Source organism: Octopus sinensis, linkage group LG6, assembly GCF_006345805.1.
Source record: "Octopus sinensis linkage group LG6, ASM634580v1, whole genome shotgun sequence".
NCBI classification, from domain to species: domain Eukaryota; kingdom Metazoa; phylum Mollusca; class Cephalopoda; order Octopoda; family Octopodidae; genus Octopus; species Octopus sinensis.
In genome coordinates, this window is record NC_043002.1 from 108872867 (window position 1) to 108896461 (window position 23595).

General features: G+C 36.6%; 1 protein-coding gene across 1 annotated transcript; it reads left to right on the forward strand.

Moving 5' to 3' along the window:
• Nucleotides 1–204: 204 nt before the first annotated feature.
• LOC115212957 (malate dehydrogenase, mitochondrial) lies at nucleotides 205–22928 on the forward strand. The gene is made up of 8 exons (XM_029781810.2): nucleotides 205–503; nucleotides 12252–12504; nucleotides 16422–16531; nucleotides 17607–17732; nucleotides 17944–18048; nucleotides 18824–18895; nucleotides 19597–19749; nucleotides 22035–22928. Exons 1-8 carry the CDS (start codon nucleotides 423–425, stop codon nucleotides 22167–22169), a joined length of 1035 nt encoding a protein of 344 aa, XP_029637670.1. The 5' UTR covers nucleotides 205–422; the 3' UTR covers nucleotides 22170–22928.
• The last annotated feature ends 667 nt before the right edge of the window (nucleotides 22929–23595 follow it).

Consider the following 23595-nt stretch of genomic DNA (forward strand, 5'->3'; position numbering starts at 1 on the left):
CGTGCTAACGATTCTGCCAGCTCCACGCCGCCTTAGAGTTGTCATATATTAACAAAATAAAATTTGCTTCAATGTTACAAATCTACTGCCACTCGATTCTTAATTAAATCACCACCGACCGCAGAAAGAAGCGCTTCTCTCTGCTGAGGCAATCAAGAACTAAGTGGGAGGCTGAAGGTGCGTGTCAGGCAATAATTGCGCCTGCGCTCTATCTACTTCCGGCGGTAAGCGTCTTCTCAACCAGCGACTTTGGTGCGTGACCTTACTTCACACTTGATACACACAACCCCGTCTCCGGCAACTATTTCGCTTCCTTAGCGATTTCTACTGACATAACGAAGCTTGATTTCTATTGTCATAGCGCAATAGACGCCTTAAGTTGCTCCAGACATTTCAAGAGAAGAAGCTAACATTGTACCGTTATGTCGACTCTGTTCCACAGTCGGTTTCTGGTGACCACAGTCACGGCATGTTGCCGGAGAACCTTGTCTACAACCACCACCGTAAGTCCTTTCACTCGTATATTTATCGATGTTGAGCTAGCTGTATCATTAACGATGTCATCTGAACTTATTTAAAGTATTCGTTTTATTTCCTAACACCGCTGCCCTTTGTTTTAATAAGTCCTACTTCTCGCCGGATCCAGAAAAAGTTTAATCAAAAATGTGTGTAGGACGTCTCGTTCGGCCTTTATAAATATAAATCCAATTAAACTATTGTACGATGAAGGAAACCCTAACCTCATTGTTAACTTAAATACATACATATAGTATTAAATTAAGCAATAATACATTTTATTTCACTAATTACTGTCTATAAATTAATAAACCAACCCATTTCACCACCAGTGCTTCTTCCTTGGAGCTGCTACACTTTTAGTGTTTTACTTATGAAGTATTCCAATATGCATCTGTTTGAGAGAGGAAAACGTTTATTGTGGGTTCTACGTTGGATTGCAGAACTGTTATATCTATCTATCTATGTTAATCTGTCATTTTCTAATATTAGTTTGTTGTTTTTCAATTCCAGTAAAACCTGTCATTAAATTTTTATGTTGCGGCTGCTTCTTCTCACACTTCTCATCTCTCATTTTTATTTTCTTTCTCTCTCTCTCATCATTAAACACGTTTTTCATTTAACGATCTGTGACATTCAGCTTCTTTTCGAGCCGACATTCAACCCCGGCAAAAAAGATCTTACCTAGAAAATAATGAAAGAAACACCTAACACCTTAACCTTTGAATAGGCATGTGCATTAGATCATTAGATATTTCCCTACAGTAGCTCTTTATGATATATTTCTCGGACTGAATCTAATACTGCCTTTGTTAAGTATTTTCTTTGAAGGTCATTGCTCACCGTCTGGGCTCTCCACTTCCCCCATCGCTTTCACTTTGTAGCCACTATATCTCTTCTAAGTGTTTTATATTTGTATATCTTATAGTACTGTACCAGTTACTGATGAGTGTTACTATAATTACGAAATGCCACTCACCTGCAGGTGGCTTTGTATCTTATTAGGTATTTGACATTGGCAACCATCAGTTTTTCCCCTCATAAACTTCAGTCCACCTACTCACTTAACTCACAACTAACACCCTGTTATATTATGATGGTGATGCCTTAAATTGTTTAATTAACCTTGCTAATCCTTTCATCCTGGGAATATGTCTGTACATGTTTTGTCACTGTTTGCTGTCCCTCATCTTAACAACGACCTTGTCACGTAATCTTTTTTTATTGTTATTTTATGGGTAATCACATTTTTTTTCCTTTGTTGATTTTAAACTTTTCGAAAATTTAGAGATTTAACGATAAAGATAGTCGAATCATATTTTATTTTCTGCATTGTTAAGTTTTCTTCTCTCTTGATGATACAATTCATATACATGTGTGTGTGTGTGTGTATTATGTGAATATGCATTAAGGCAGTCAGTCAAAGGGCACACTCTCTTGGCAATAATGACGTCCCGCGTTCAATCTCACTGTGCAGCATGTTGGGCAAGCGCCTTTTATCATTATCTCGGGTCGATCTATGCTTTGTAAGTGAAATCGAATAGACGGAAACTGTATGGAAGCCCATCAGGTGATCGATTCAAAGGACCGATCTTCTGACAGTGTCACTGATTCTGCCTAAAGATTATTTTAAGGATACGAGTGTCTTTGGAATAAAACAGAGAGCCATTGTGTGTCTGAAGTTTGAGAGATGAAATCCTCATGCAAGTTCATTATTCCAGAGGAGAGTGAAGGTGGATTCTCGTCTGTGTGAATTCTTAAGCGTATACTCAAATCTCAATTATCTGGTAGAATCAGCATGACATAATGTAACAAGGTCTGACTTTTAAGTTGCTGGTACAGTCCAGAGAGAAAGATAGGAAGGTCCGAGAATCGACCATGGAAATATGACCTTAGCTAGATTTACAAACGGGACAAACATTGATATTCTATCCGACGCTCTTACGATTCTGCCAGTTGGCCGCCTTTCTAGTGTAACCGCTATATATAGTGAGTCCTTGACCTTATATATACATATATATAGCCTATTTTTTAGCCGTATCTGACATCATAATCCTTTAATATGTCTGTAAGAATTCAACCTGAAAAGAAAAAGATAAAAAAATGTTTTATGCTTCAAATTTGTTAATGTATGTTATAATTTGGGTTGTAGATGTAAAATCCTTCGTCGTTTAGCATTGCTACGTGACCCTTCAATGTCCTTTAATGGCATTCTCTCTTTACGAAACGTTCGGGCTAAATTTCTAGACTGTGTATAACTGAAAAGAGTCTCCTCATATTGCTGATCCTTTTCCTCTGATTTTCTTTTAAAAATTCTTCAAAACTTGATTAATACACTGAATCCGATTAAAGAATAATTACATTCTCAAATAATTTTAGACAATTATATTTTCTCCCCTTTTTTTTATTTGTATGGGAAAATATGTATTTGCAGAATGATTTTTATATCGTATTTTAAAAAGAAAAATTAATTAATAAACTGTAGTTAATAAATTTAAACTTTGAAAGACTGTAAAGTTTTGATCTGAAATGTATTACGTGAAGTATTTTTCCTTAACTCAGTTTTTGGTATTTGTGTACGCAAAATTAAAGACCCACCATAGTGTTTGTCTATTTATTTATTCATTTATTTGTGTGTGTGAAATTTTTATTGGCTGAGAAATAGAAAAATTAGACTTTAGAATTTGAGATTTAATTTTCAGTTGTGCTTATTTTAAAAGTATTGGGCGTGGCTGTGTGCCTTAGAAGTTTGCTTCCCAACACATGATTTCAGGTTTAGTACCACTGCATGGCACCTTGAGCAAAGGCTTTCTACTGTAGCCCTGGATCTACCAATCCCTTGTGAGTGGATTTGGTAGATGGAAACTGAAAGAAGCCCATTGTGTGTGTGTGTATCTTTCTTGATATTGCATGTTAGTTGTAAATGAGTGTCACCACCATACAAGTGATGTCACTTGTTTCTGATCTTCAATGCAAACATGTTTGGCTCTGGGGAAATATTGCCATACTTAAAAACTGGTGAGAGTTGGTGACAGGAAGCACATCTCGTTGTAGAAAATCTGCCTCAGTAAAAACCTTCTGACTTATGTGAGCTTGAAACAGTGGATGTTTAAAATGATGATGATGATTGTTATTTCATGACATTGCTATATAAATGTCATTAAACTGCCAATCCATTTGAGCTGATCTGGAAGAATTGGTGAAATTATTTCTCATGAATTTCATTTTGAGTATTAGAATGAATGTTAATCTTTACTGCACAATGATTCCATCAAGTAATGTGGTTATCATGAATATATCAAAGAAACAATAGGTGTATGTGAGTTTTAACATTAGGAGGAGGAGGACTATTTCATTTTATAGGTGTAGGATATTGACCACAAGTTTTAACTCCCAAAGGACCAGCTCAATAGTTCTGGGCTACATAGAAAGGATTTTGCCTTGTGTGTGTGTGTATATATATATATATATATATATATATATATATATATCACCTTGACCGACCAGTCCGTCGGGCATCCATTTGACACCGCTGGTCACAGCACGCTGTCCACTCCTCTCTGAATCGCGCCTTTCTCATCCACGTGATCCCAATCGTCCTCCTGAAATCGTAACTCCACCGTTGTATATATATATATATATATATATATATATATATATATATAATTGATACACTTTTCCATGCTCATATTGGATCAAATGGAATTTTGTTGAGGCTGATTTTCTACAGCTGGATGCCCTTTCTGTCACCAACCTTCACCTGTTTCCTAGTAAGGTAATATTTCTTCTTGGCCAGACATGTTTTCCAATGAAGATTGGGAATGAAGGCTATTACCTGCATGACAGACATTCATTTCCAACTATCTTGCAATGTCAAGCCAAGGAGACAATAACCCACACATACATATGATTGGCTTCTTTCAGTTTCCATCTACCAAAGCTATTCACAAGGCTTTGGGTAGCCCAGGGCTATAGCAGGAGACACTTGCCCAGGATGCCACACAATCAGATTGAACCCAAAGCATGCGGTTGGGAAACAAACGTTTTTGCCATGCTTGCATGTCTGTGTTTGTGTGTGTATATATATATATATATATATATTCCTTTGTTTCAGTCATGTGATTGTGGCCATGCTGGAGCACCACCTTTTAGTCGAAGAAATCAACCCCTGGACTTATTCTTTGTAAGCCAGGTGCTTATTCTATCAGTCTCTTCTGCTGAACTGCTAAGTTATGGGGACGTAAATGCACCATCAGTTATTAAGCAATGGTGGGCAGTACAAACACTCACATAAATATATATACATGCATAACCCATGCTAGCATGGAAAGCGGACATTAAATGATGATGATGATGATATATATATATATATATATTGTGTGTGAAAGGCTTCTTTCAGTTTCCATCTACCAAATCCACTCACAAGGACTGAACCCAGAACCATGAGGTTGGGAAGCAAGCTTCATACCACACAGCCACGCCTGTGTGTGTGTGTATATATATATATATATATATATATATATATATATATAATACATACATACACATATATATATATATATATAATTTTGTTGAACACTAGGTATGTGATTACTAAGTATTAATCATTTGAATTAAGTACTCATGCACTACTTAGTCTGTTTCTGGTGCAAACATTGTCCATCTACTCTTTTGAGTTTGGTTAGAAGGCTTATGTCCAGTGCTGCCATAACTGATCGTGCCAGGAGGAACTTTCTTCTCATAGAATGACTCTTGGAATTTGCAAAAACAAACTGACATTCCATTCAAGGTTATACAGAACATTTATGAGCGAGAATGATTCTCAAGGACAAAACAGTGTTTTCAGCAGGAAGATGTTGAGTTTCCCCAGCAACAATGCAACCAATTCTTATAGAAATCTTTCTAAAACCTAATTTAGAATCAATGAACAATTATGTTATCTGTCATTGAGGTTCATTAAATCTAAGTGAATACATTGATTTCATATACTTGGCTTTAGATATCTAAGATATACAGAAAGAAGAAAGATTATTTTATTGAGATATCTAGAATGTTCAGGAAACTGTCTGATTGAGTCTTAAGTATATTATTTAAAATGTATACCAACTACTCTGACTTATACTTTATGTATGTAGTATGACTTAGATAAGTCTCTTTTGATTATAGTTTTTTTTTTTTTCTCTCCATTTCTACAATATGTAATTTGAATTTGGGTACCCCACAAACAAAATTAAAATTGCAATAATATAAGAGGTCACATTCTCTGTGTGTTTGTGTGTAAATTCTTGTTTCTGAAACAAGTAAGTTATCATATCACTTCTTCAATGCTGTGATACCAGCAATATGAGAGAAACTCGAACCTGTATCTGTGTTGACTTTGAAGAACTTTTGGTTGGATGTTAATGGTTTTTGAAGTATTCCTGTTTGAATGAGGTTTAAAGAAAATCTTTGTCTATGAAGTAGAACAAAATGGTTCCCATTAAAGAAATCTCCTGTGCGAATGCTCAAAGCACTTAAGGATGAAGAATTGTTAGAGTTAAGCAAGTGAATTCATTAGTTTAGCTGACACCTCTCTGTCACAATATCTTCCGCTGCCGTATCCTCTCAGCCCATCACACTGCCACACATTTTGGTATTGTTTGTCGTAGGCATTAACCAATTCCAGTAATTTTACAGCAGAAGAATGTAGGATAAAGTCAACTCTAGTTGGCAGTTATTGAACTCAGTAATAAAAAGATGTCACTAAATACCTATTTCTTTATTACCCACAAGGGGCTAAACATAGAGGGGACAGACATAGGTATTAAGTCGATTACATCGACCCCAGTGCGTAACTGGTACTTAATTTATCGACCCCGAAAGGATGAAAGGCAAAGTCGACCTCGGCGGAATTTGAACTCAGAACGTAGCGCCAGACAAAATACCGCTAAGCATTTCGCTGCCTTACATTTCACTAAATACCACAAGGCATTAACTCTCATACTGTATCAGTTCTGTCATTTTGTTGCTCTCAAATAAGAAATAAGGATTTCTTACTTTATCGGAAAATCAGAAATTTGTAAGGGATATGTATAAACTCAGTTAAAATTAATTTTAATCTCAGGATACAAATGGAGTGAAAGACATTATATTGAAACCTCCCCTTCCATGTTTTTTAAACAACATTATTTAGTGTTTGCTTTCTCTGTTGGTTTGGCAGTTGCAGGTAAGCCAGATGACTCTGCCAAACGCTACTGTCTACTTTGGTTTCTACAGCTGGATGTCCTTCCTTACACCAACCACTTTACAGCATGTACTGGGTGCTTTTTACATGACACTAGCACCAACAGGGTCACCAAATAACTAGCAAGACAACACTCCTCAACTGAGTGGGTGAGTAGTATTGAGGGAGGTGATGAGATGTTAGAGTATGAATAGAGGGACAGAAGCAGGTGTCCTGGAGTGGAGGAGATACATGGTTACCCCAGTTGGGAAAGAGAGAGAGATGGTGAAAATATGACAGGGCTTACCATTGAGTGATAGGGAGGTGTATACAAGTGGTACAGAAGAATGGATAGGGTGAGTGGGTGGGTAAGTTTTGTAAGAGTAGAAGATAGGGGGGAGGGGGATGTGGGTGATCACAGATGGAGGAAGGAGTAATGTTAGGAAGATGAGTTGTCAGGGGCAGATTGTGTGTAGGGGCATGGACATAAACTATCTAACTTTAGGGTCTCACTTTTACTTTGGTGGACAGTTCTCCTCAAGTACAACAAACCACCTCACTCCTTTACCATCTCCTCTGTGAGGCTCAACATCTGGAAATTATTATACACCACTTTGTCCCACATCTTCCTGGGTTTTCCTCTTCCATAAGTTCCCTCCAGATTTAGAGATCAGCTGTTCTTTATGCAGCTGTCCTTGTACATCACATGACCATACCACCAAAATCTTCTCTTTTGCACACCACATTTGATGCCTCTTATGCCAAGTTTTTCTCTGAACACATTTACACTTTGTCATTGCACATCCAGCAGAGCATGCTAACTTCATTTCTTTCAATCTTTTTGCAATCACAGCTCACATTTTGCCACCATGTAACATTGCTGTTTGTACACAAACTTCATCTTGTCTACCTTTATCAATTGTTATTATTAAAGGGCAACAAGCTGGCAGAATCGTTAGCATGCCAGACAAAATGCAGAGCAGCATTTTGTCTTTGCATTCTGAGTTCAAATTCCGCTGACGTCAACTTTACTTTTCCTCGTTTTGTGGTCGATAAAATAAGTACCAGTTGTGCACTGGGGTCATTGTAATTGACTAACCCCTCCCCTAAATATCAGGCTTTGTGCGCGTTGTGTTGTTTTTAGCAACACTAATAGGATCAATTTGCTTTAGGTGAGATGGGTCTGAAAGGAGTCTCAGGGAGTAGCGTCCCTGCCTTCCTGAGTTAGTTTTCCACATTTCTTAAAAATCATGGTAGAAGCTTTGGTCTTGGGAACACTCGTGTCTAGAAACTGAGGTTGGAGGTAAGCAAGGGCATACTCTCCATAGAAAATCCAGCTCCAAAAAAAGCCTTGTGATAGCAAAGGAGAATGGGCACCAGCTAGCCCAAAGGTTAAGGTGGGCTGCACCTGCCTACCTCGGTTGCTATGGCATTGAGGTAGATCCGGCCACCCCCATTAACGGGGGACAAAACCCAAATTTAAAACACTGGATGATGATATCTAGACACAGGGAGTCAACAATATGGATGGATGGGAAGTTGACTAAATCCATCTCCGTACTTGACAGGTTCTTTATCAACCGTGGAAGCATGATTGGCAAAGCTGACTTTGGTGCAATTTGAACTCAAAATATAAAGAGCTGTAACTAAATGAAGCAAGACCTTTTGTCTGATGCTCTAACAATTCTGCCAATCGAATGTCCTTTAGGTTTCAGATGTAGGCACAATGCATAATATTTGACTGAGAGGGAGCTGGTTGATTGTAAATGAACCCCATTTGTTCACTGGTAATTTCTTTTAATGACCTTGAAAGGATGAAGGGTAAAGTCAACCTTGGAGGGTTTGAACTCAGAATGCAAAGAGCTAAAAGAAATACTGCAAGGCATTTTTTCTGATATTCTAACAAGTTCCCTGCTCTACATCCCTAATATTACTACTAATAATAATAATGGTTTCAAAGCAGCAGTTTTATGGGAAAGGATTTAGACAATTTCATTGACTCCAGTGTATGACTGGTATTTTATTTTATCAATCTTGGAAAGATGGAAGGCATTGTCAACCTAAGTGGAATTTGGTAGAAGAAATGTTGCTTAGAATATTGTCTGGCTTGCTGAAGATTCTGCCAGATTACTACCTTAATAATGATAATAATAATAATTTTGGCACAAAGCCAGCAATCTGAAAGTGAGGAGGATAGTTATATGAAACCCTGTACTTTAGTGACTCTGAAAGGACGAAATGCCATGAAGCATTTTGTTCAAATTGCTAACAATTCTAGCAGCTCATTGCCATAATACTTTATTAAGTAGTAGAGTATTTTTGTTCTTTGCTCAGCTAATTATGTACAACATTAATAACGAAGATAAGCTAACTGAAAATATCCTCTGCATCATACTTCACTGAAAGGTTATTCAACTGTGAACTGAAGATTAAATTAGCAAAGCTGTAACATCTGCTTCTATAGAAATGCAGGAAGTGACATGTCTTGATGTAATATTCCAAAAAGGGATTAAAAAAGCTCCTAATCACTCAGTTATTCAATGTTTAATACTCTAAGCTGTGAATAATCATTGACTTCCCAACCGCATGGTTTCAAGTTCAATCCCATTGTGTGGCGCCCTGGGCATGTCTTCAACTATAGCCCTAGGTTAGTCAAAGCCTTGTGAGTGAATCTGGTTGATGGAAACTGAAAGAAGCCCATCATATGTACATGTGTGTGTATTTGTGTCCTTTTGTCTTGACAAAGCGTCGTTGTCATACAAATGGTGTAGTTTGTTTCCAATCTTCTCTGTATCTATTTCCAGCCATCCTTTGGAAACGAGTGAGAGTTTGTAACATGAAGGGCAACTGGTTGTAGAAAATCTGCCTCAGAAGATTCCATCGGACTTATGCAAGCATGGGGAAGTTGAGCAACTTCCCCTGTACAGTTACTGTGAAAAAAATCACCCAGGACATTCTGTAAAGGGTTTGGCATTGGGGAGGGCACCTAGCCATAGAAACCATGGCCAAGGTAGACATTGATGCATGGTGCAGTCCTCACACCCATTGGATTCTGTCAGACCATCCAATTCATAGCATTAATATGATGTTGATGTGGGGGAGTGTTAAGGAGGTAGTCAGCAAGGTGTGGGACCATGGTAAGAATGAAGGACAGAGGACTGAAGGAAGTGGTTGGGAGGAGGAGTAATGACTGGCAGAACAGAAAGAATAAGAAAGGGTATAATGATATATTTAAACGCACCCCCTTCACTGCCACCTAGGTCACCTACTACCTCTAAGAATTTTTCAGGATATTTAAGAGAATCTGTTTTCTTGTGTTCCTGTGCATCTGCCACATTCAAAGACTACTTTCTCTGGTAACCTACCTGTGATTACACTGCACCTCTCATCCATCCATAGTTTGCACTGGGTACATTGTATAAAATTTCTACGTATCTAGTAAGGTGAATGCATTTATGGAAGCAGTGTCTTGTCTGTTCTTACTTATAGTTTCGTCTTTGCTAAGTTAACTTTGAAGCTATTTGATTCCAAATTTTGCTTGTGTGTGTAGAATTCATTCACTAATCCTAATACAGATTCAACTACAAGAACAAGGTCATCAGCATATGGGGGTTCCCTGAGGCATCTCTTTTGAATTCCTCTGTTATGGCCTAGAAGACCTTGATAAATAGGACCCTCATGGACACCATTTCATTATACAAGTTAACTCCTTTTTCTTTGCACCCAAATCAGTTTCCTTCAAATTGCTATTCAAATTCTTATCTTGGGGACATTGACCTCTAGTCAAGCTGTACATTTGTCATTGGAGAAGTACTTCAAGTGTTCACAACCAGTTGTCTGTTCTATTTCCTGCTGAGTATAAAGTCTGTTCTAGCCTTATGTTCACCTGGTGGCTGTCTGTTTTCCTGGAATTAGTATTGCAAATTGTCAGGTCATTGTCATCATGATATCTCACTCTCTTCATACCTTGTACCAAAGCCTACAGCTCTTGTGGTTTTTCTCAAACTGCCCATTAAAGTATCTGCTTGTGGTAATGAAATCACTGCCATAAAATATCAAAGTAGTCTCTAAGAGAACTTCATAGAAACCTGCCCTTGGCTCATTTGTCACCCCTAATTTTGGTGTTTGTACTTAAGTCATTGTTGCTGTTGTGGCTGCCTGTGACTCCTCTAAGCCAAGTCATCATGTCATATATTCTGGCTGCCTCAATTACTTTATATATGTTTCGTTGCTAACAATTCTCAACTCCATTCACTTCAGCACTCTGACTTCCCCACAAAATATCTCTGTTCTAATGTAATTTGAACGCTAGTGTACTTTACATAATAAACCAAGAAATTTTAATTGAAATTACATAATTATTGATGAGCAGTTGTTTTCTATATGACTGATTCTGGTGAGAGAAAACAAGACAAGAGGGGACACTCTCCAGATTTAAATTCTAAATGGAATACAGAGGTAAATGAGTCAGATCTTTAATTGTTTGGTGACATTTGCAGGTTTATGGCAGTTCTATTGGTGAACTTGCTGAGATATAATGAAACCGTTATTCCAGATCTGAAATGATTTGAGAAATAGAAAGGATTAAATTGTATCTGTGTTTGTCCCCCACTACCAGTTGACAGCCAGTGTTGTTTACATCCCTGTAACTTAGCAGTTTGGCAACAGAGATCAATAGAATGAATACCAAGCTTTAAAAGAAAAATTAGTAAATATTGGGGTCAGTCCATTTGACTAAAGTTCTTCAAGGCAATGCCCCAGTATGGTTGCAATCTAATGACTGAAACAGAAGATAAAGGATAAAAGATTCCAATTGGATAGGAACTATTTCGGGGAATGTTTTCTTCCTTGACAATGGAATATTTTAATGTCACTCCATGAAACCAGAGTGAAGTATCGTTACCATTCTTGTTAAGCATATTATAACTTTGGAAGTGGCACTGCAGTGTTGTAAATGATGAGGTGTGAAAATAATTGGTTGAATTATTGTACAGCTAAAAATATCCACATTAATTACACCACCAGCATTGTGTGAGAAAATTTAAGGAAATGTTATGTAAATGACAAGAGTTTGGAGATGATGGTAAGACAGAGCTCTCAGCATTGCTTCTTAATTGGACTGTGTGGTGGCTGTTTATTGATTTAGTAACTAAATTTGTGTAGTGTTGGATCTAGTGAGTTAATTGGTTTTTGTTGCTGTGTGGATCTCTTCTCTAGCAAAGTGACTGTGCAAAATGTTGTAATCTGTTGACCGATAACAATAACTATTGATCATGCTATATATCAATGTTTACAAATGTTCTTGTCAGAGGTTTTTCTCTGTGGTTGACCATTTCTCTCATTCACTCTACTTAATATATATATATATATATATAATATATATATATATATAATTGTTATATTTCGGAATGGTCATATTGCCAGTTTAGCCAATAAAATCTTGCACAACAAATATTTAAACGTATATATATATATATATATATAACAAATATTTCTTTCTTTTTAATAACTCTTTTCTTTTTCTCTTTTCCAGAAAAATGCCAAAGTGTGTGTTCTTGGAGCAGCTGGAGGTATTGGTCAACCGTTGTCCTTGCTGCTGAAGAACAGCCCCCTAGTCAGCCATTTAGCCCTCTATGATATTGCACACACTCCAGGTGTGGCTGCAGATCTTAGTCACCTTGAGACTAGGGCTAAGGTAACAGGCCACATGGGACCCAGTGAATTAGAAGAAGCTGTCACTGGTGCTGATGTTGTTCTCATTCCAGCTGGTGTCCCCAGAAAACCAGGTGAGTTGATCATTTCTGTTGAAATCCACTAACTTTTTCTTTCAATTAAGCTGATGCTTGCAACATAAATCTAAAAGAAATTTTGATAGATTTCTGTTTAGATCACTTTAAAAGGGGAAAGTTTGTAGCATCAAACATGGAGCAGTTTTAGGCAGGGTCATAACAAAAGGGTTAATGACTAACAAGATGGATGTAACCTAATCTGGACTTTTCGTATTTGTTGGGGCAGTAGAATTTAATTAGCAAGGAAACAGTGAGAGGTGGTTAAGTTTTCTGTTTTTAATTAACAAAAAATTAAATGTGTTAAAAATGAGGTAACATTGTGTATGAAATATTATTGTAAAATAATAAAAAGAAAGTGAGGTTTTGCAGGTAAAGGTTGTCTACTGACATAATGTTATTGTTTCTGAGGCTAGACTGTCATTCTATTTAGCATTGTGTTACATCAGTCTTTAATAATGTCAAAGACAATTATGTTTATCAAGCCATATATTTATATATTTTCTATGGCATTTTGTGAACAATAGCTCCATTAAGTTATAAGTTTCAAATGAGCCAAGCTTTAGTTCTCTGTATTTACAACAAGAATGACACAGGAGGATCTGTGTGCAACCTGGATATTTTAATTTGAAACATTGGCTATGCAATCACATTACTGTTTACAAATATACACACACACACATGTCCATTCATTTTACATATTTTGGTCTGGATTAGACAAATAATCTAAATAATTAAACTTAAAAACAGTCTCGATGGATGACAGTTTGTTATCAGAGAATTGTCCAAATGCAGAATGAAAACATTAATACACACATATACAGAGGGGTCCATACACTTTAAATGTGCTGTGTTTATTTATGTATAATAACAGACACTAATTTTTCTTTTACTCTTTTACATGTTTCAGTCATTTGACTGAGGCCATGCTGGAGCACCGCCTTTTTTAATCGAGCAAACTCGACCCCGGGACTTATTCTTTTGTAAACCCAGTACTTATTCTATCGGTCTCTTTTGCCGAACCACCAAGTAATGGGGACATAAACACACCAGCATCGGTTGTCAAGCAATGCTAGGGGGACAAACACAGACACACAAACACACACACGCATATATGTATATACATATATATGACGAGCTTCTTTCAGTTTCCGTCTACCAAATCCACTCACAAGGCTTTGGTTGGCCCGAGGCTATAGTAGAAGACACTTGCCCAAGGTGCCACGCAGTGGGACTGAACCCGGAACCATGTGGTTGGGATAAACTTTGAAGAAAGTGACTTCATTTAAAATGAAATAAACAATGATGGGGAAGCAGAAAAATACCTTTGTCTTCCTGAATTTACTAAAATAAGAAAATTCTTCAAATTTGGTGAACCATGCACTGTCCTGTAACTTTTAATTTCATATTACTATATAGACGCAAGAGTGGCTGTGTGGTAAGTAGCTAGCCACTGCATGGCACATTGGGCAAGTGTCTTCTACTATAGCCTCGGGCCGACCAAAGCCTTGTGAGTGGATTTGGTAAACGGAAACTGAAAGAAGCCCATTGTATATATGTATATATATATGTGTGTGTGTGTTTACATACCCGTAACTTAGCAGTTCAGCAAAAGAGACCAATACAATAAGTACTAGGCTTACAAAGAATAAGTCCTGGGGTAGATTTGCTCGACTAAAGGCGGTGCTCCAGCATGGCCATAGTCAAATGACTGAAACAAGTAAAAGAATATATTTAGCAGAAAAGCATAAATTTCATATATAGTTCATATTTTGTATCCAACAGCTGTTTCATTAAGATAAACAACAGCAACTGTAAAATTACATAATTGTGATACATAATTACAATCAATTTTAAAACTGTCTACTTAAATCATCACAAATGTTCTGTTATGTTACTGTGGATTCTCTTATAGTTATACATAAATTCTCTCTATATAAAATATATATATCATCATTGTCATCATCCTTTAACATTCAATATTAACTGCTGTTCATCATCATCATCCATCATTTAACATCTGCTTTCCATGCTGGCATGGGTTGGACAGTTTGACTGGAAATTGGTAAGCTGGGGAGCTGCACCAAGTTCCGATCTGATTTGGCAAGGTTTCTATGGCTGGATGCCCTTCCTAATGCCAACCACTCCAAGAGTGTAGTGGATGCTTTTTACGTGCCACTAGCACAGGTGTCATTGATGTGACACTGGCATCAGCCATGACTACGATCTCACTTGGGTTGACAGGTCTACACAAGCACAATATATCGCCAAAGGTCTCGGTCACCTGTCACTGCCTCTGTGAGGTCCAATGCTTGAACAGTACTTTTTACATGCCACCGGCACAGGTGGCATTGCATATCTTGTATAAATTCTACACATTGTTATGCTTTTTATATATATTTTTTCCCATTGTAAAATCAACTTGATTTTGTTACTGACAAACTCCTTCATTATTACAATGTGTTTGTCAGGCAAGAACAAATGTTCCATGAAGTTTTTAAAAACCCTTCTTATTTTTTAATTATCATTTTTTTTTTTATGGTTTTTGAATTTAGTCTGACCTTCCAACATTTAAGATATGGTAAATTTTATTTACTTTAAAAAACAAATTCATAAAATATAAAAATATCATTCACCACATTAACCTCTACCCCTATCTCTAACCATCTGCCACTCTCTTCTCAAACTGTGGTGAACTTATCCACCCATCTTTCCCATTCTTCTGCCTGTATTAGCTCTTATACTCATCTTCTTGCGCCTTGAGCATGTTCTCTGATGCCTTATCACTACCATCAGTGTCTTTTCAGCTACTTCCTCCTACCCTTATATAATGTAGGGTAGCCATATATCTCCTCTCTATCAAACCACCAGTTCCTGTCCCTCACTAGAGCCAGTGTCTCTGAAAAGCTCCCAGTACTCTTTGTAAAGTGGTTGGCATTAGGAAAGGCATCCAGCCATAGAAACCATGCCAAAACAAGACATTAGAGCTGAATGCAGTCCTCTGGCTTGTTGGGTCCTGTCAAACCATCCAACCCATGCCAATGTATTTATTTCAGAATTGTTTCATTGCATTAGTAAATGGCTATCAGTTACGTGATCAGCAATGGAATGAACATTAAAAGTATTATTACTATTATAGAAAACTGAAACGTTATTATGGTGATTTATGTTCTGTATTACTTACCAGTTAGCTTGAACAATAAGTGTATCTTATGCCATCTTGATTAAAGCCATGGAAAAAGATATAATATTTAGTTTCCATATGGTGTACACTCATAATTTTTAGATTTAAAAATCTGAGATAAAATGCACATATAACGTGCATGAATAAATTTGTGCGTGTTTTTTTAATGGTTTTCTCCTTTAACCCTTTTGTTACCAACCCAGCTGAAACCACCTCTGGCTCTGAGTACAAATGTCTTGTTTTCATAAGTCTTGAATTAAAATCTTCCACCAAACCTTAGTCACAATATATGTTCCTAACACCAGCTTAATGATAACTAAGTTATTTTGCTAAATTCTTTGTTATATTTAAAATCAATTGAAAGAAACACAGAGCATCTCAAAATAAATATGGTAACAAAAGGGTTAAAATATATAATAGACAAACAATTCTTAACCCTTTTGATACCAACCTGGCTGAAACCAGCTCTGGTTCTATAGTACAAATGTCTTGTTTTCATAAGTTTTGAATTAAAATCTTCCACCAAACCTTAATCACAATTTATGTTCCTAACACTAGCTTAACGATAACCAAGTTACTTTAGTAAATTCTTTGTAATATTTAAAATTAATTGAAAGAAACACAGGGCATATCTACAGAAATATGGTAACAAAAGGGTTAAATCAGCCACTTCATAAATTGTTATCTCTTGTTGGTCGATGTTACATGATTGAGTTTTCTTTTTCTTCCCCAGGGATGACTCGAGATGATCTCTTCAACACAAATGCATCCATTGTTGGCAATTTAGCTGATGCCTGTGCCCAGTTCTGCCCCAAAGCTATGTTGGCCATAGTGACTAACCCAGTAAGTTGTCCCTCTCTTCCACACTTCTGGTTAGGAATTGCAATTGGTTCCATTCTGTTTACATGTTTTTTTAATGAATTAACTAGTAATAGTATTAGATATTAAGAGTAGAAATTAATATTATTAAATAATATCAATTTCAACCAGTGGTCAGCATACTTTAAAAACCTCCGAGGACCATCAATTGTATTTAAATATAAATAAGACCACTAAGTGCATCCCTTGTATGCTAAAAGTAGAATGACATCTATCTTTAGCATACAAGGGATCCACTTAGTGGTCTCTCCTGTTATTTATATTTAAATATTAGATATTATAAACACCAATTTGAGACAGAAAAGTGCCACAGGCAGTCACTGGCTACTGTGTGGAGACCTGTAACTGTTTTCTGTTTGAAATTAGTGATTGTATTGTTTTCGAATTTTGGCACAAGCCCAGCAATTTCAGCGGGGGGTAAATCATTTACTTCAACCTCAGCAGTTAACTGGTATTTATTTTATGAACCCTGAAAAGATAAAAGGCAAAGTTAACCTCGGCAGAATTTGAACTCAGAACTTCAGCCAAAATGCCACTAAGCATTTTTGCCGAACATGCTAACGATTCTGCCTGCTCATTAATGATTATATTAACATCTTATATTATATGGGTTAATCAACAAAAAAACTGAAAACAGCTGGTTTTATAATAGAGTTGTTTAAGTTTGTGATTCAGAGCTTTTCTTTGCCTTTCATCCAGGAGAATTTTGGATGTGTGGGTTCAACTGGGTTTTATTTTTTTGTTGTTGTTGTTGGTTTATGATCTAGAACCTTAAGGCTTTATGTTTTTATTTATTTTAGTGTTGTCACCATGCTAGCATGGATTAAATAGTTCTGTAAATCTATACATTTCTTAGAATTATTGAAAAAATAGTTTTGAGTGTTTATAGAGCTAAACCACTTCAATACTAAGAACCAGGTAACCTACTTTGTTAACTCTTTAAATTGAGATTTGAGCATTTTTCTGTTATGAATTTCTGATAAAATGTAATAAATGATACTTAATGTGGCTTCTAAAACCAAATTTTACTTCCTTGCAGGTAAATTCTACTGTCCCAATTGCTTCAGAAATTTACAAAAAGAGAGGAGTATATGATCCCAAAAGAATCTTTGGTGTCAGCACTTTAGATGTTGTCAGAGCAAACACATTTATTGCTGAAGCAAGGGTATTCATCTTTTCTGTTTTTTAAATTTCATCTCTGTTCATAAATATTACAAACATTTTATTATGAAAGTAACTTAATGTTTCTCTTTTATGACTAACAATAGAAATAAGTTGATTATTTAACTCTTGAAATTTTACACAATATTCCTGAAATGAACTTAATTAATGATAATCATTATTATAATCTTTAATTTTACTACTTTTGTTTCCAGGGTTTGGATGTATCTAAAGTGAGTGTCCCAGTCATTGGTGGTCACTCAGGTGTTACTATCATCCCTCTCATTTCACAATGTACTCCTCCAGTATCTTTCCCTCTTGTAAGTACTTCTTTCCTACTATGAAATATCTCTGTTGATTCAATCCCTTATTTTTTTTTCATCATGTCAGTACAGATTAAGAAATGTGTCCCCACATTTGGATGATGAATAGACTGCAGTGCACCGTTATGGCATTAGAATTGACTTTTCCAATTCTTTCTTGATCAAAGTGACAAAATTGTTTTTACCTTTTAGAATCTATCAAAGATGACACAGTATCCATTGCTGCATCCACTAAGCTTTTCATTGGCTAAATTGTAACCACTCATTGCTGATGTAACCGTTATAATGTGACATAACACATTCAGGAATAACTTATCTGTTGACTCTCACAGATAAAACTAGTTGAAACTTATTGTAAATATAAATAGTTAAGTGGCACCTGTGTCGGTGCCACTTGAAAAGAACCTAGTGCACTCTGTAAAGTGGTTGGCATTAGTTAGGGCATCCAGCCATAGAACCCATGTCAAAGCAGATAGTGGAGCACAATGCTGTCTTCAGATTCTGTCAAACTGCCCAAGCCATACTAGCATGAAAAAAACACGTTAAATGATGATCATATCTAAAGATAACATTGTCTGAAAAACCATAACCTTCTATCTCAAACTTTTAAACATTTGTATATTTACCTCCTGTTCACTGGTGTTAGACATAGATGTACTACTACTACATTGATCACAACAATAATAAAATGGGTCTTGGGTTTTTGTATTTTATTAAATTTTTTTTTTTTTTTACAATCTAATGATAAAAATTCATTTCTATTTCTCTCTAGGAAGAAAGAGTTCGTCTAAGTGTCAGAATTCAGAATGCTGGTACCGAGGTTGTTGAAGCTAAAGCAGGAGCTGTATGTATCTTTTATCTCCACTTTTAAACTCTAGAAAAGTATTTTTCTTATATCCATTACAGACGGCCACAAGGAAGACTTGTGAAGTTAACTTTACAATCACATTTGCAACAAGTTTTGACCTCCCTTTATGGTACTTCCTACCATGACCTCCTAGCCTAGTAACCAATGCATTAGCAATGAAATTTTCCAGATGCCTCTTAATACATTCTTATGATACAATATGAAAATAAGTGAGAGGTGTTGCTTCGGTCTTTAGGCTGTGGCCATGCTGGGGCAATGCCTTGGAGAATTTTTAGTCAAATGCATCAACCCCAGTACTTAATTTTTTAAGCCTGGCACTTATTCTGTCAGTTTCTTTTTGCCAAACTGCTAAGTTACAGGGGTGTAAACACACTGACACTGGTTGACAAGTGGTGGTGGGGGAAAAAGGCACACACACAAATACATAAATGCATACATCAGGCTTCTTTCAGTTTCCATCTACCAAATCCACCCACAAGGCTTTGGTTGGCTTGAAGCTAAAGTAGAAGATAGCTGCCCAAGATGCCACACAATGGGACTGAACCCGAATCATGAGATTTGGAAAGAATGCTTTGCAATACAAAATCTTGCTTCACCAAATCAGTTTTTTTTTTATGTGTTTTGTTTTAATGACCCTTACTGTAATTGTGACATTTTTTATGTTTCTATTTTGACAGGGATCTGCAACATTGTCAATGGCCTACGCTGGGGCTCGTTTTGCCTTTTCCCTTTTAGAGGCTCTTTCTGGAGTTGAAGGCATAGTTGAATGCGCATATGTAAAATCTGACGAAACTGAAGCTAAATATTTCTCTACCCCCATTCTTCTTGGAGTAAGTAAATATGTCAAACTTTAATAAATTCTTTAGCTAAATCTTTAATCCTAACTCTGAAGTTGACTTAACCTATTTCTTTATTACCCACAAGGGGCTAAACACAGAGGGGACAAACAAGGACAGACATAAGTATTAAGTCGATTACATCGACCCCAGTGCTTAACTGGTACTTAATTTATCGACCCCGAAAGGATGAAAGGCAAAGTCGACCTCGGCGGAATTTGAACTCACAACGTAACGCAGATGAAATACCGCTAAGCATTTCGCCCGGTGTGCTAACGATTCTGCCAGCTCGCCACCTTTTGTTGACTTAACCCTGAACTCTGAAGTTGACTTAACCCTTTACCATTCAGATTACTGATTGATACCAAGACTCCCTGACTGGCTCCCATGTAGGTGGCACTTAAAAAAGCACCACCCGAATGTGGCCGATGCCAGTACCCCCTGACTGGCTCCCATACCAGTGGCACATAAAAAGCACTATCTGGACATGATTGATGCCAGACCCACCTGACTGGCTGCCATGCCGGTGGCATGTAAAAAGCACTATCTGGACATGATTCATGCCAGGCCCACCTGACTGGCTCCTATGCCGGTGGCATGTAAAAATCACCCACTACACTCTTGGAGTGATTGGCATTGGGAAGGGCATCCAGCTGTAGAAACATTGCCAGATTGGATTGGAATTTGGTGCAGTCGCTGGCTCTCCAGACCTCAGTCAAACTGTCCAAACCATGCTGGCATGAAAAACGGACATTAAACAATGATGATGATTACGCTGTCAAATGTAATGCTTGTTTATTCACATAGCTTTAAATTAATCATGCTTTTAATCATATAGCTTTGAGATTTTCATGTGATTATTTTTAGAATGACATTGTTGTGTAGGTGTGAGGGGTCCGATCTGGCTGGTTTCGACGTAAAGCAAACGGAACCTTTTGACCAGATACGGCCAGTTTAAATGCTAAAGAGTTAGACTTCTACATAAACTGTCAGATTTCTTTCCTAGCAAAATGAATGAAGATATTTGTGGAACTGCTAAATTGCTGTTTACGGAAATAACCAGAGACCTCTTAAATAGTAGAAAGTCACTTGGGAAAGGTTTAAATCTGTTTTGTTTAGAGCGCAACTTTTATTGTAGTGCATGGTGGATAAAGATCGATGGACTGGCGTACCAGTTATGCTTTTGATCAAACTTAAATATTAAATGCACAGATATCAAATTGTGGTTACAATTATTTCTCTTCCTTTGAAATAATTTAATAAAATCTGTGTCATAATTAATATGACATCGGTGGCACGTAAAAAGCACCATCCGTTTGTGGCCGTTGCCAGCCTCGCCTGGCCCCATGCCGGTGGCATGTAAAAAGCACCATCTGTCCATGGCCGTTTGCCAGCTCCGTCTGGCACCTGTGCGGGTGGCACGTAAAAAGCACCCACTACACTCACGGAGTGGTTGGCGTTAGGAAGGGCATCCAGACGTAGAAACTCTGCCAGATCAGACTGGGCCTGGTGCAGCATTCTGGCTTCACAGACCCCAGTTGAACCGTCCAACCCATGCCAGCATGGAAAGCGGACGCTAAATGATGATGATGATTAAAGGATTCATTTTCTCATCCTGCACTCAGTACAGTTTAATCCAGCTCCTGTTTCTATTTGGAAATAATATAATGTAAATATTTAGAATTGTATTTAGGCAATTCCTCTAAAGATTTGTTATATCAAATAAAACCGATTTTCTGCTGTACTAAGGAGATAACTTTACTTTGCCATTTACATACTAAATGTATATATAAAATTAGAAGGAATACTGCTGTTTTTGTTTGTCTGAGAGGAAATCTCTTCATAGATTCAGTTGCATTCACAGACTTTTTTTTATAACCCAGCAAGCTTTCTGCAATACCACTGTATGCATTATTGTTTGTTTCCTATATATTGAACCATGAATTTCATCTTAAACAGATAACAAATGGGTACATAGAAGTGACAAGCCCCTACAAGGGTGTTGTTCTTGTGGGTCTGTGCTGCAATGATATCTGCTTTGCTCCAGTATAAATTGTGGTTTTAACATGTCTATGCAGAGAATTTTCTCCCACCCAAAAACTACAGCATCGTACCTTCTAACAATGTATATATGTTTTAGTATGATACACAAATGGCAAATTTAGTCTGATCCTGTCCTGAATTCCATTAACCAAAGTAACCTTTGTTATTTATTCTAACAGTCTGTCTGAAGTATTCTTGTAATAACCCTAACGACACACTGCTTGCTTTTACTTCAGGTAAATGGAGTTGAGAAAAATCTTGGAATTGGTAAGTTGATTGAATATGAAGTTGAACTCATCAAAGCTGCACTGCCTGAATTGAAGACAAACATCCAGAAAGGTGAAGACTTTGTCGCTAAAATGATGGCTTGAATTTCTACAGACACATTAGAAGCAAAACAGAACTGAAAAGCATCACATCATCATTGTAGATCACCTGCCATTTCCCTGTCTCTCTTTTTCTCTTCCTTTCTTTCAAAATTCTTATCTCAGCTCACATTGCTCTGTGATCAGTTTTGTCTAAGTGATATCTCAACCGTCACAAATGTAAAACGAAAAGCATTTGAGGCAGAAATACTAAACAGACTGAGAGAGAGAAAAAAACAAACAACAGACTCAACACGATTAGCTGGTGGGAAACGAAGTTTGTGACATTCAAATAACGATGAAAAAAAAAAGAACTTTAACAAAAAAAAAAAGAACTTTAACAACAACAAAAAAAGGAAAAAAAAACATTAACTTGTGTTATAGCTTTCTGACTCTTCTTTGACACCTATTATTATTATTATTTTCTTCTTCCTTGTACAGCATCAGACTTAGGTGTAGCTCTAGTAGGGATTGGATTGTGAATGCGTGTTTCTTTCTCTCCTCTCCCTTCCCTTTGACAGCGCCTTCTCAACTTCTCCTACTGCTAAATATGTCGAAATTGTTCAGCCAATGTTTTTCCATGACTTGGAAAGTTGAACTAGATTGGTGCCGCTGTAGCAGTAATCTGTCTTTATATCTCTTCAGTATTTCCTGTGCTTGTCCAGTTTAAAAGGAGCTGTATTATGGACTACAAACTAAAATTAAGTCAACTGAAAAACTGCACTGAACATAAAACATCTCAGAATAAATTAATGATTTGTTAAATTAGTTTGTTGATATTGTTTTTTTCCCCTGTGGAACTTTTCTTTAACTTTAGCAACAGCTGTTGTTATTGCTTCTCTTTTCATTATATCTATTTTGCCATTAACTATTAATGGTCATCATGATCACTGTACTTCTAAGAGTTATTAGCCAAACTTAATCTGAATATTGGTTTGGAATGATTTCTAATCTTAAAGCACTGCTAATCTTCATTTCAGGACTGTATCCCTAATGAGTAAATTGCCTGGATTCAAAAATAATTTTCAAAGTAATCAACATTTGGGTGGGGTTTATTATATATTAATGTTGACCAACAGAAATTTTGCAATATCATTCACGATAAAATCTGAGGGTAAATTTTTATATCTGGCTTTAAGAAATTGCTGTTCAACCAAGTAAATCCATATTTTGTAACTAATCTCTTACCGTGTGACCAGTGAGGATATTTTTCTTAAAGAAAACAATTTTAGTTTAGCAAAACTAAGCATCTTTGATATTATTACACTACATGAAAATTTTTGATTGGTTTTTGTAGGGAAATACTTTTTTTGGAGGAATAAAGTTCCTTAATATTTTAGTTTATACTGAAAGTAGAATATTCAGCTGTAGATTTGCCAGTTATATAAATAAAAAAATAACTGCCGGCTGGCTCAATAATCTTTTAAACTTC

Coding starts and splice junctions, on each gene's coding strand:
- LOC115212957 (XM_029781810.2), top strand. CDS start 423: ATGTCGACTCTGTTCCACAGTCGGTTTCTGGTGACCACAGTCACGGCA. Junction 12,505..16,421: donor TGGTGTCCCCAGAAAACCAG/GTGAGTTGATCA, acceptor TTTCTTCCCCAG/GGATGACTCGAGATGATCTC. Junction 18,049..18,823: donor CTCCAGTATCTTTCCCTCTT/GTAAGTACTTCT, acceptor ATTTCTCTCTAG/GAAGAAAGAGTTCGTCTAAG.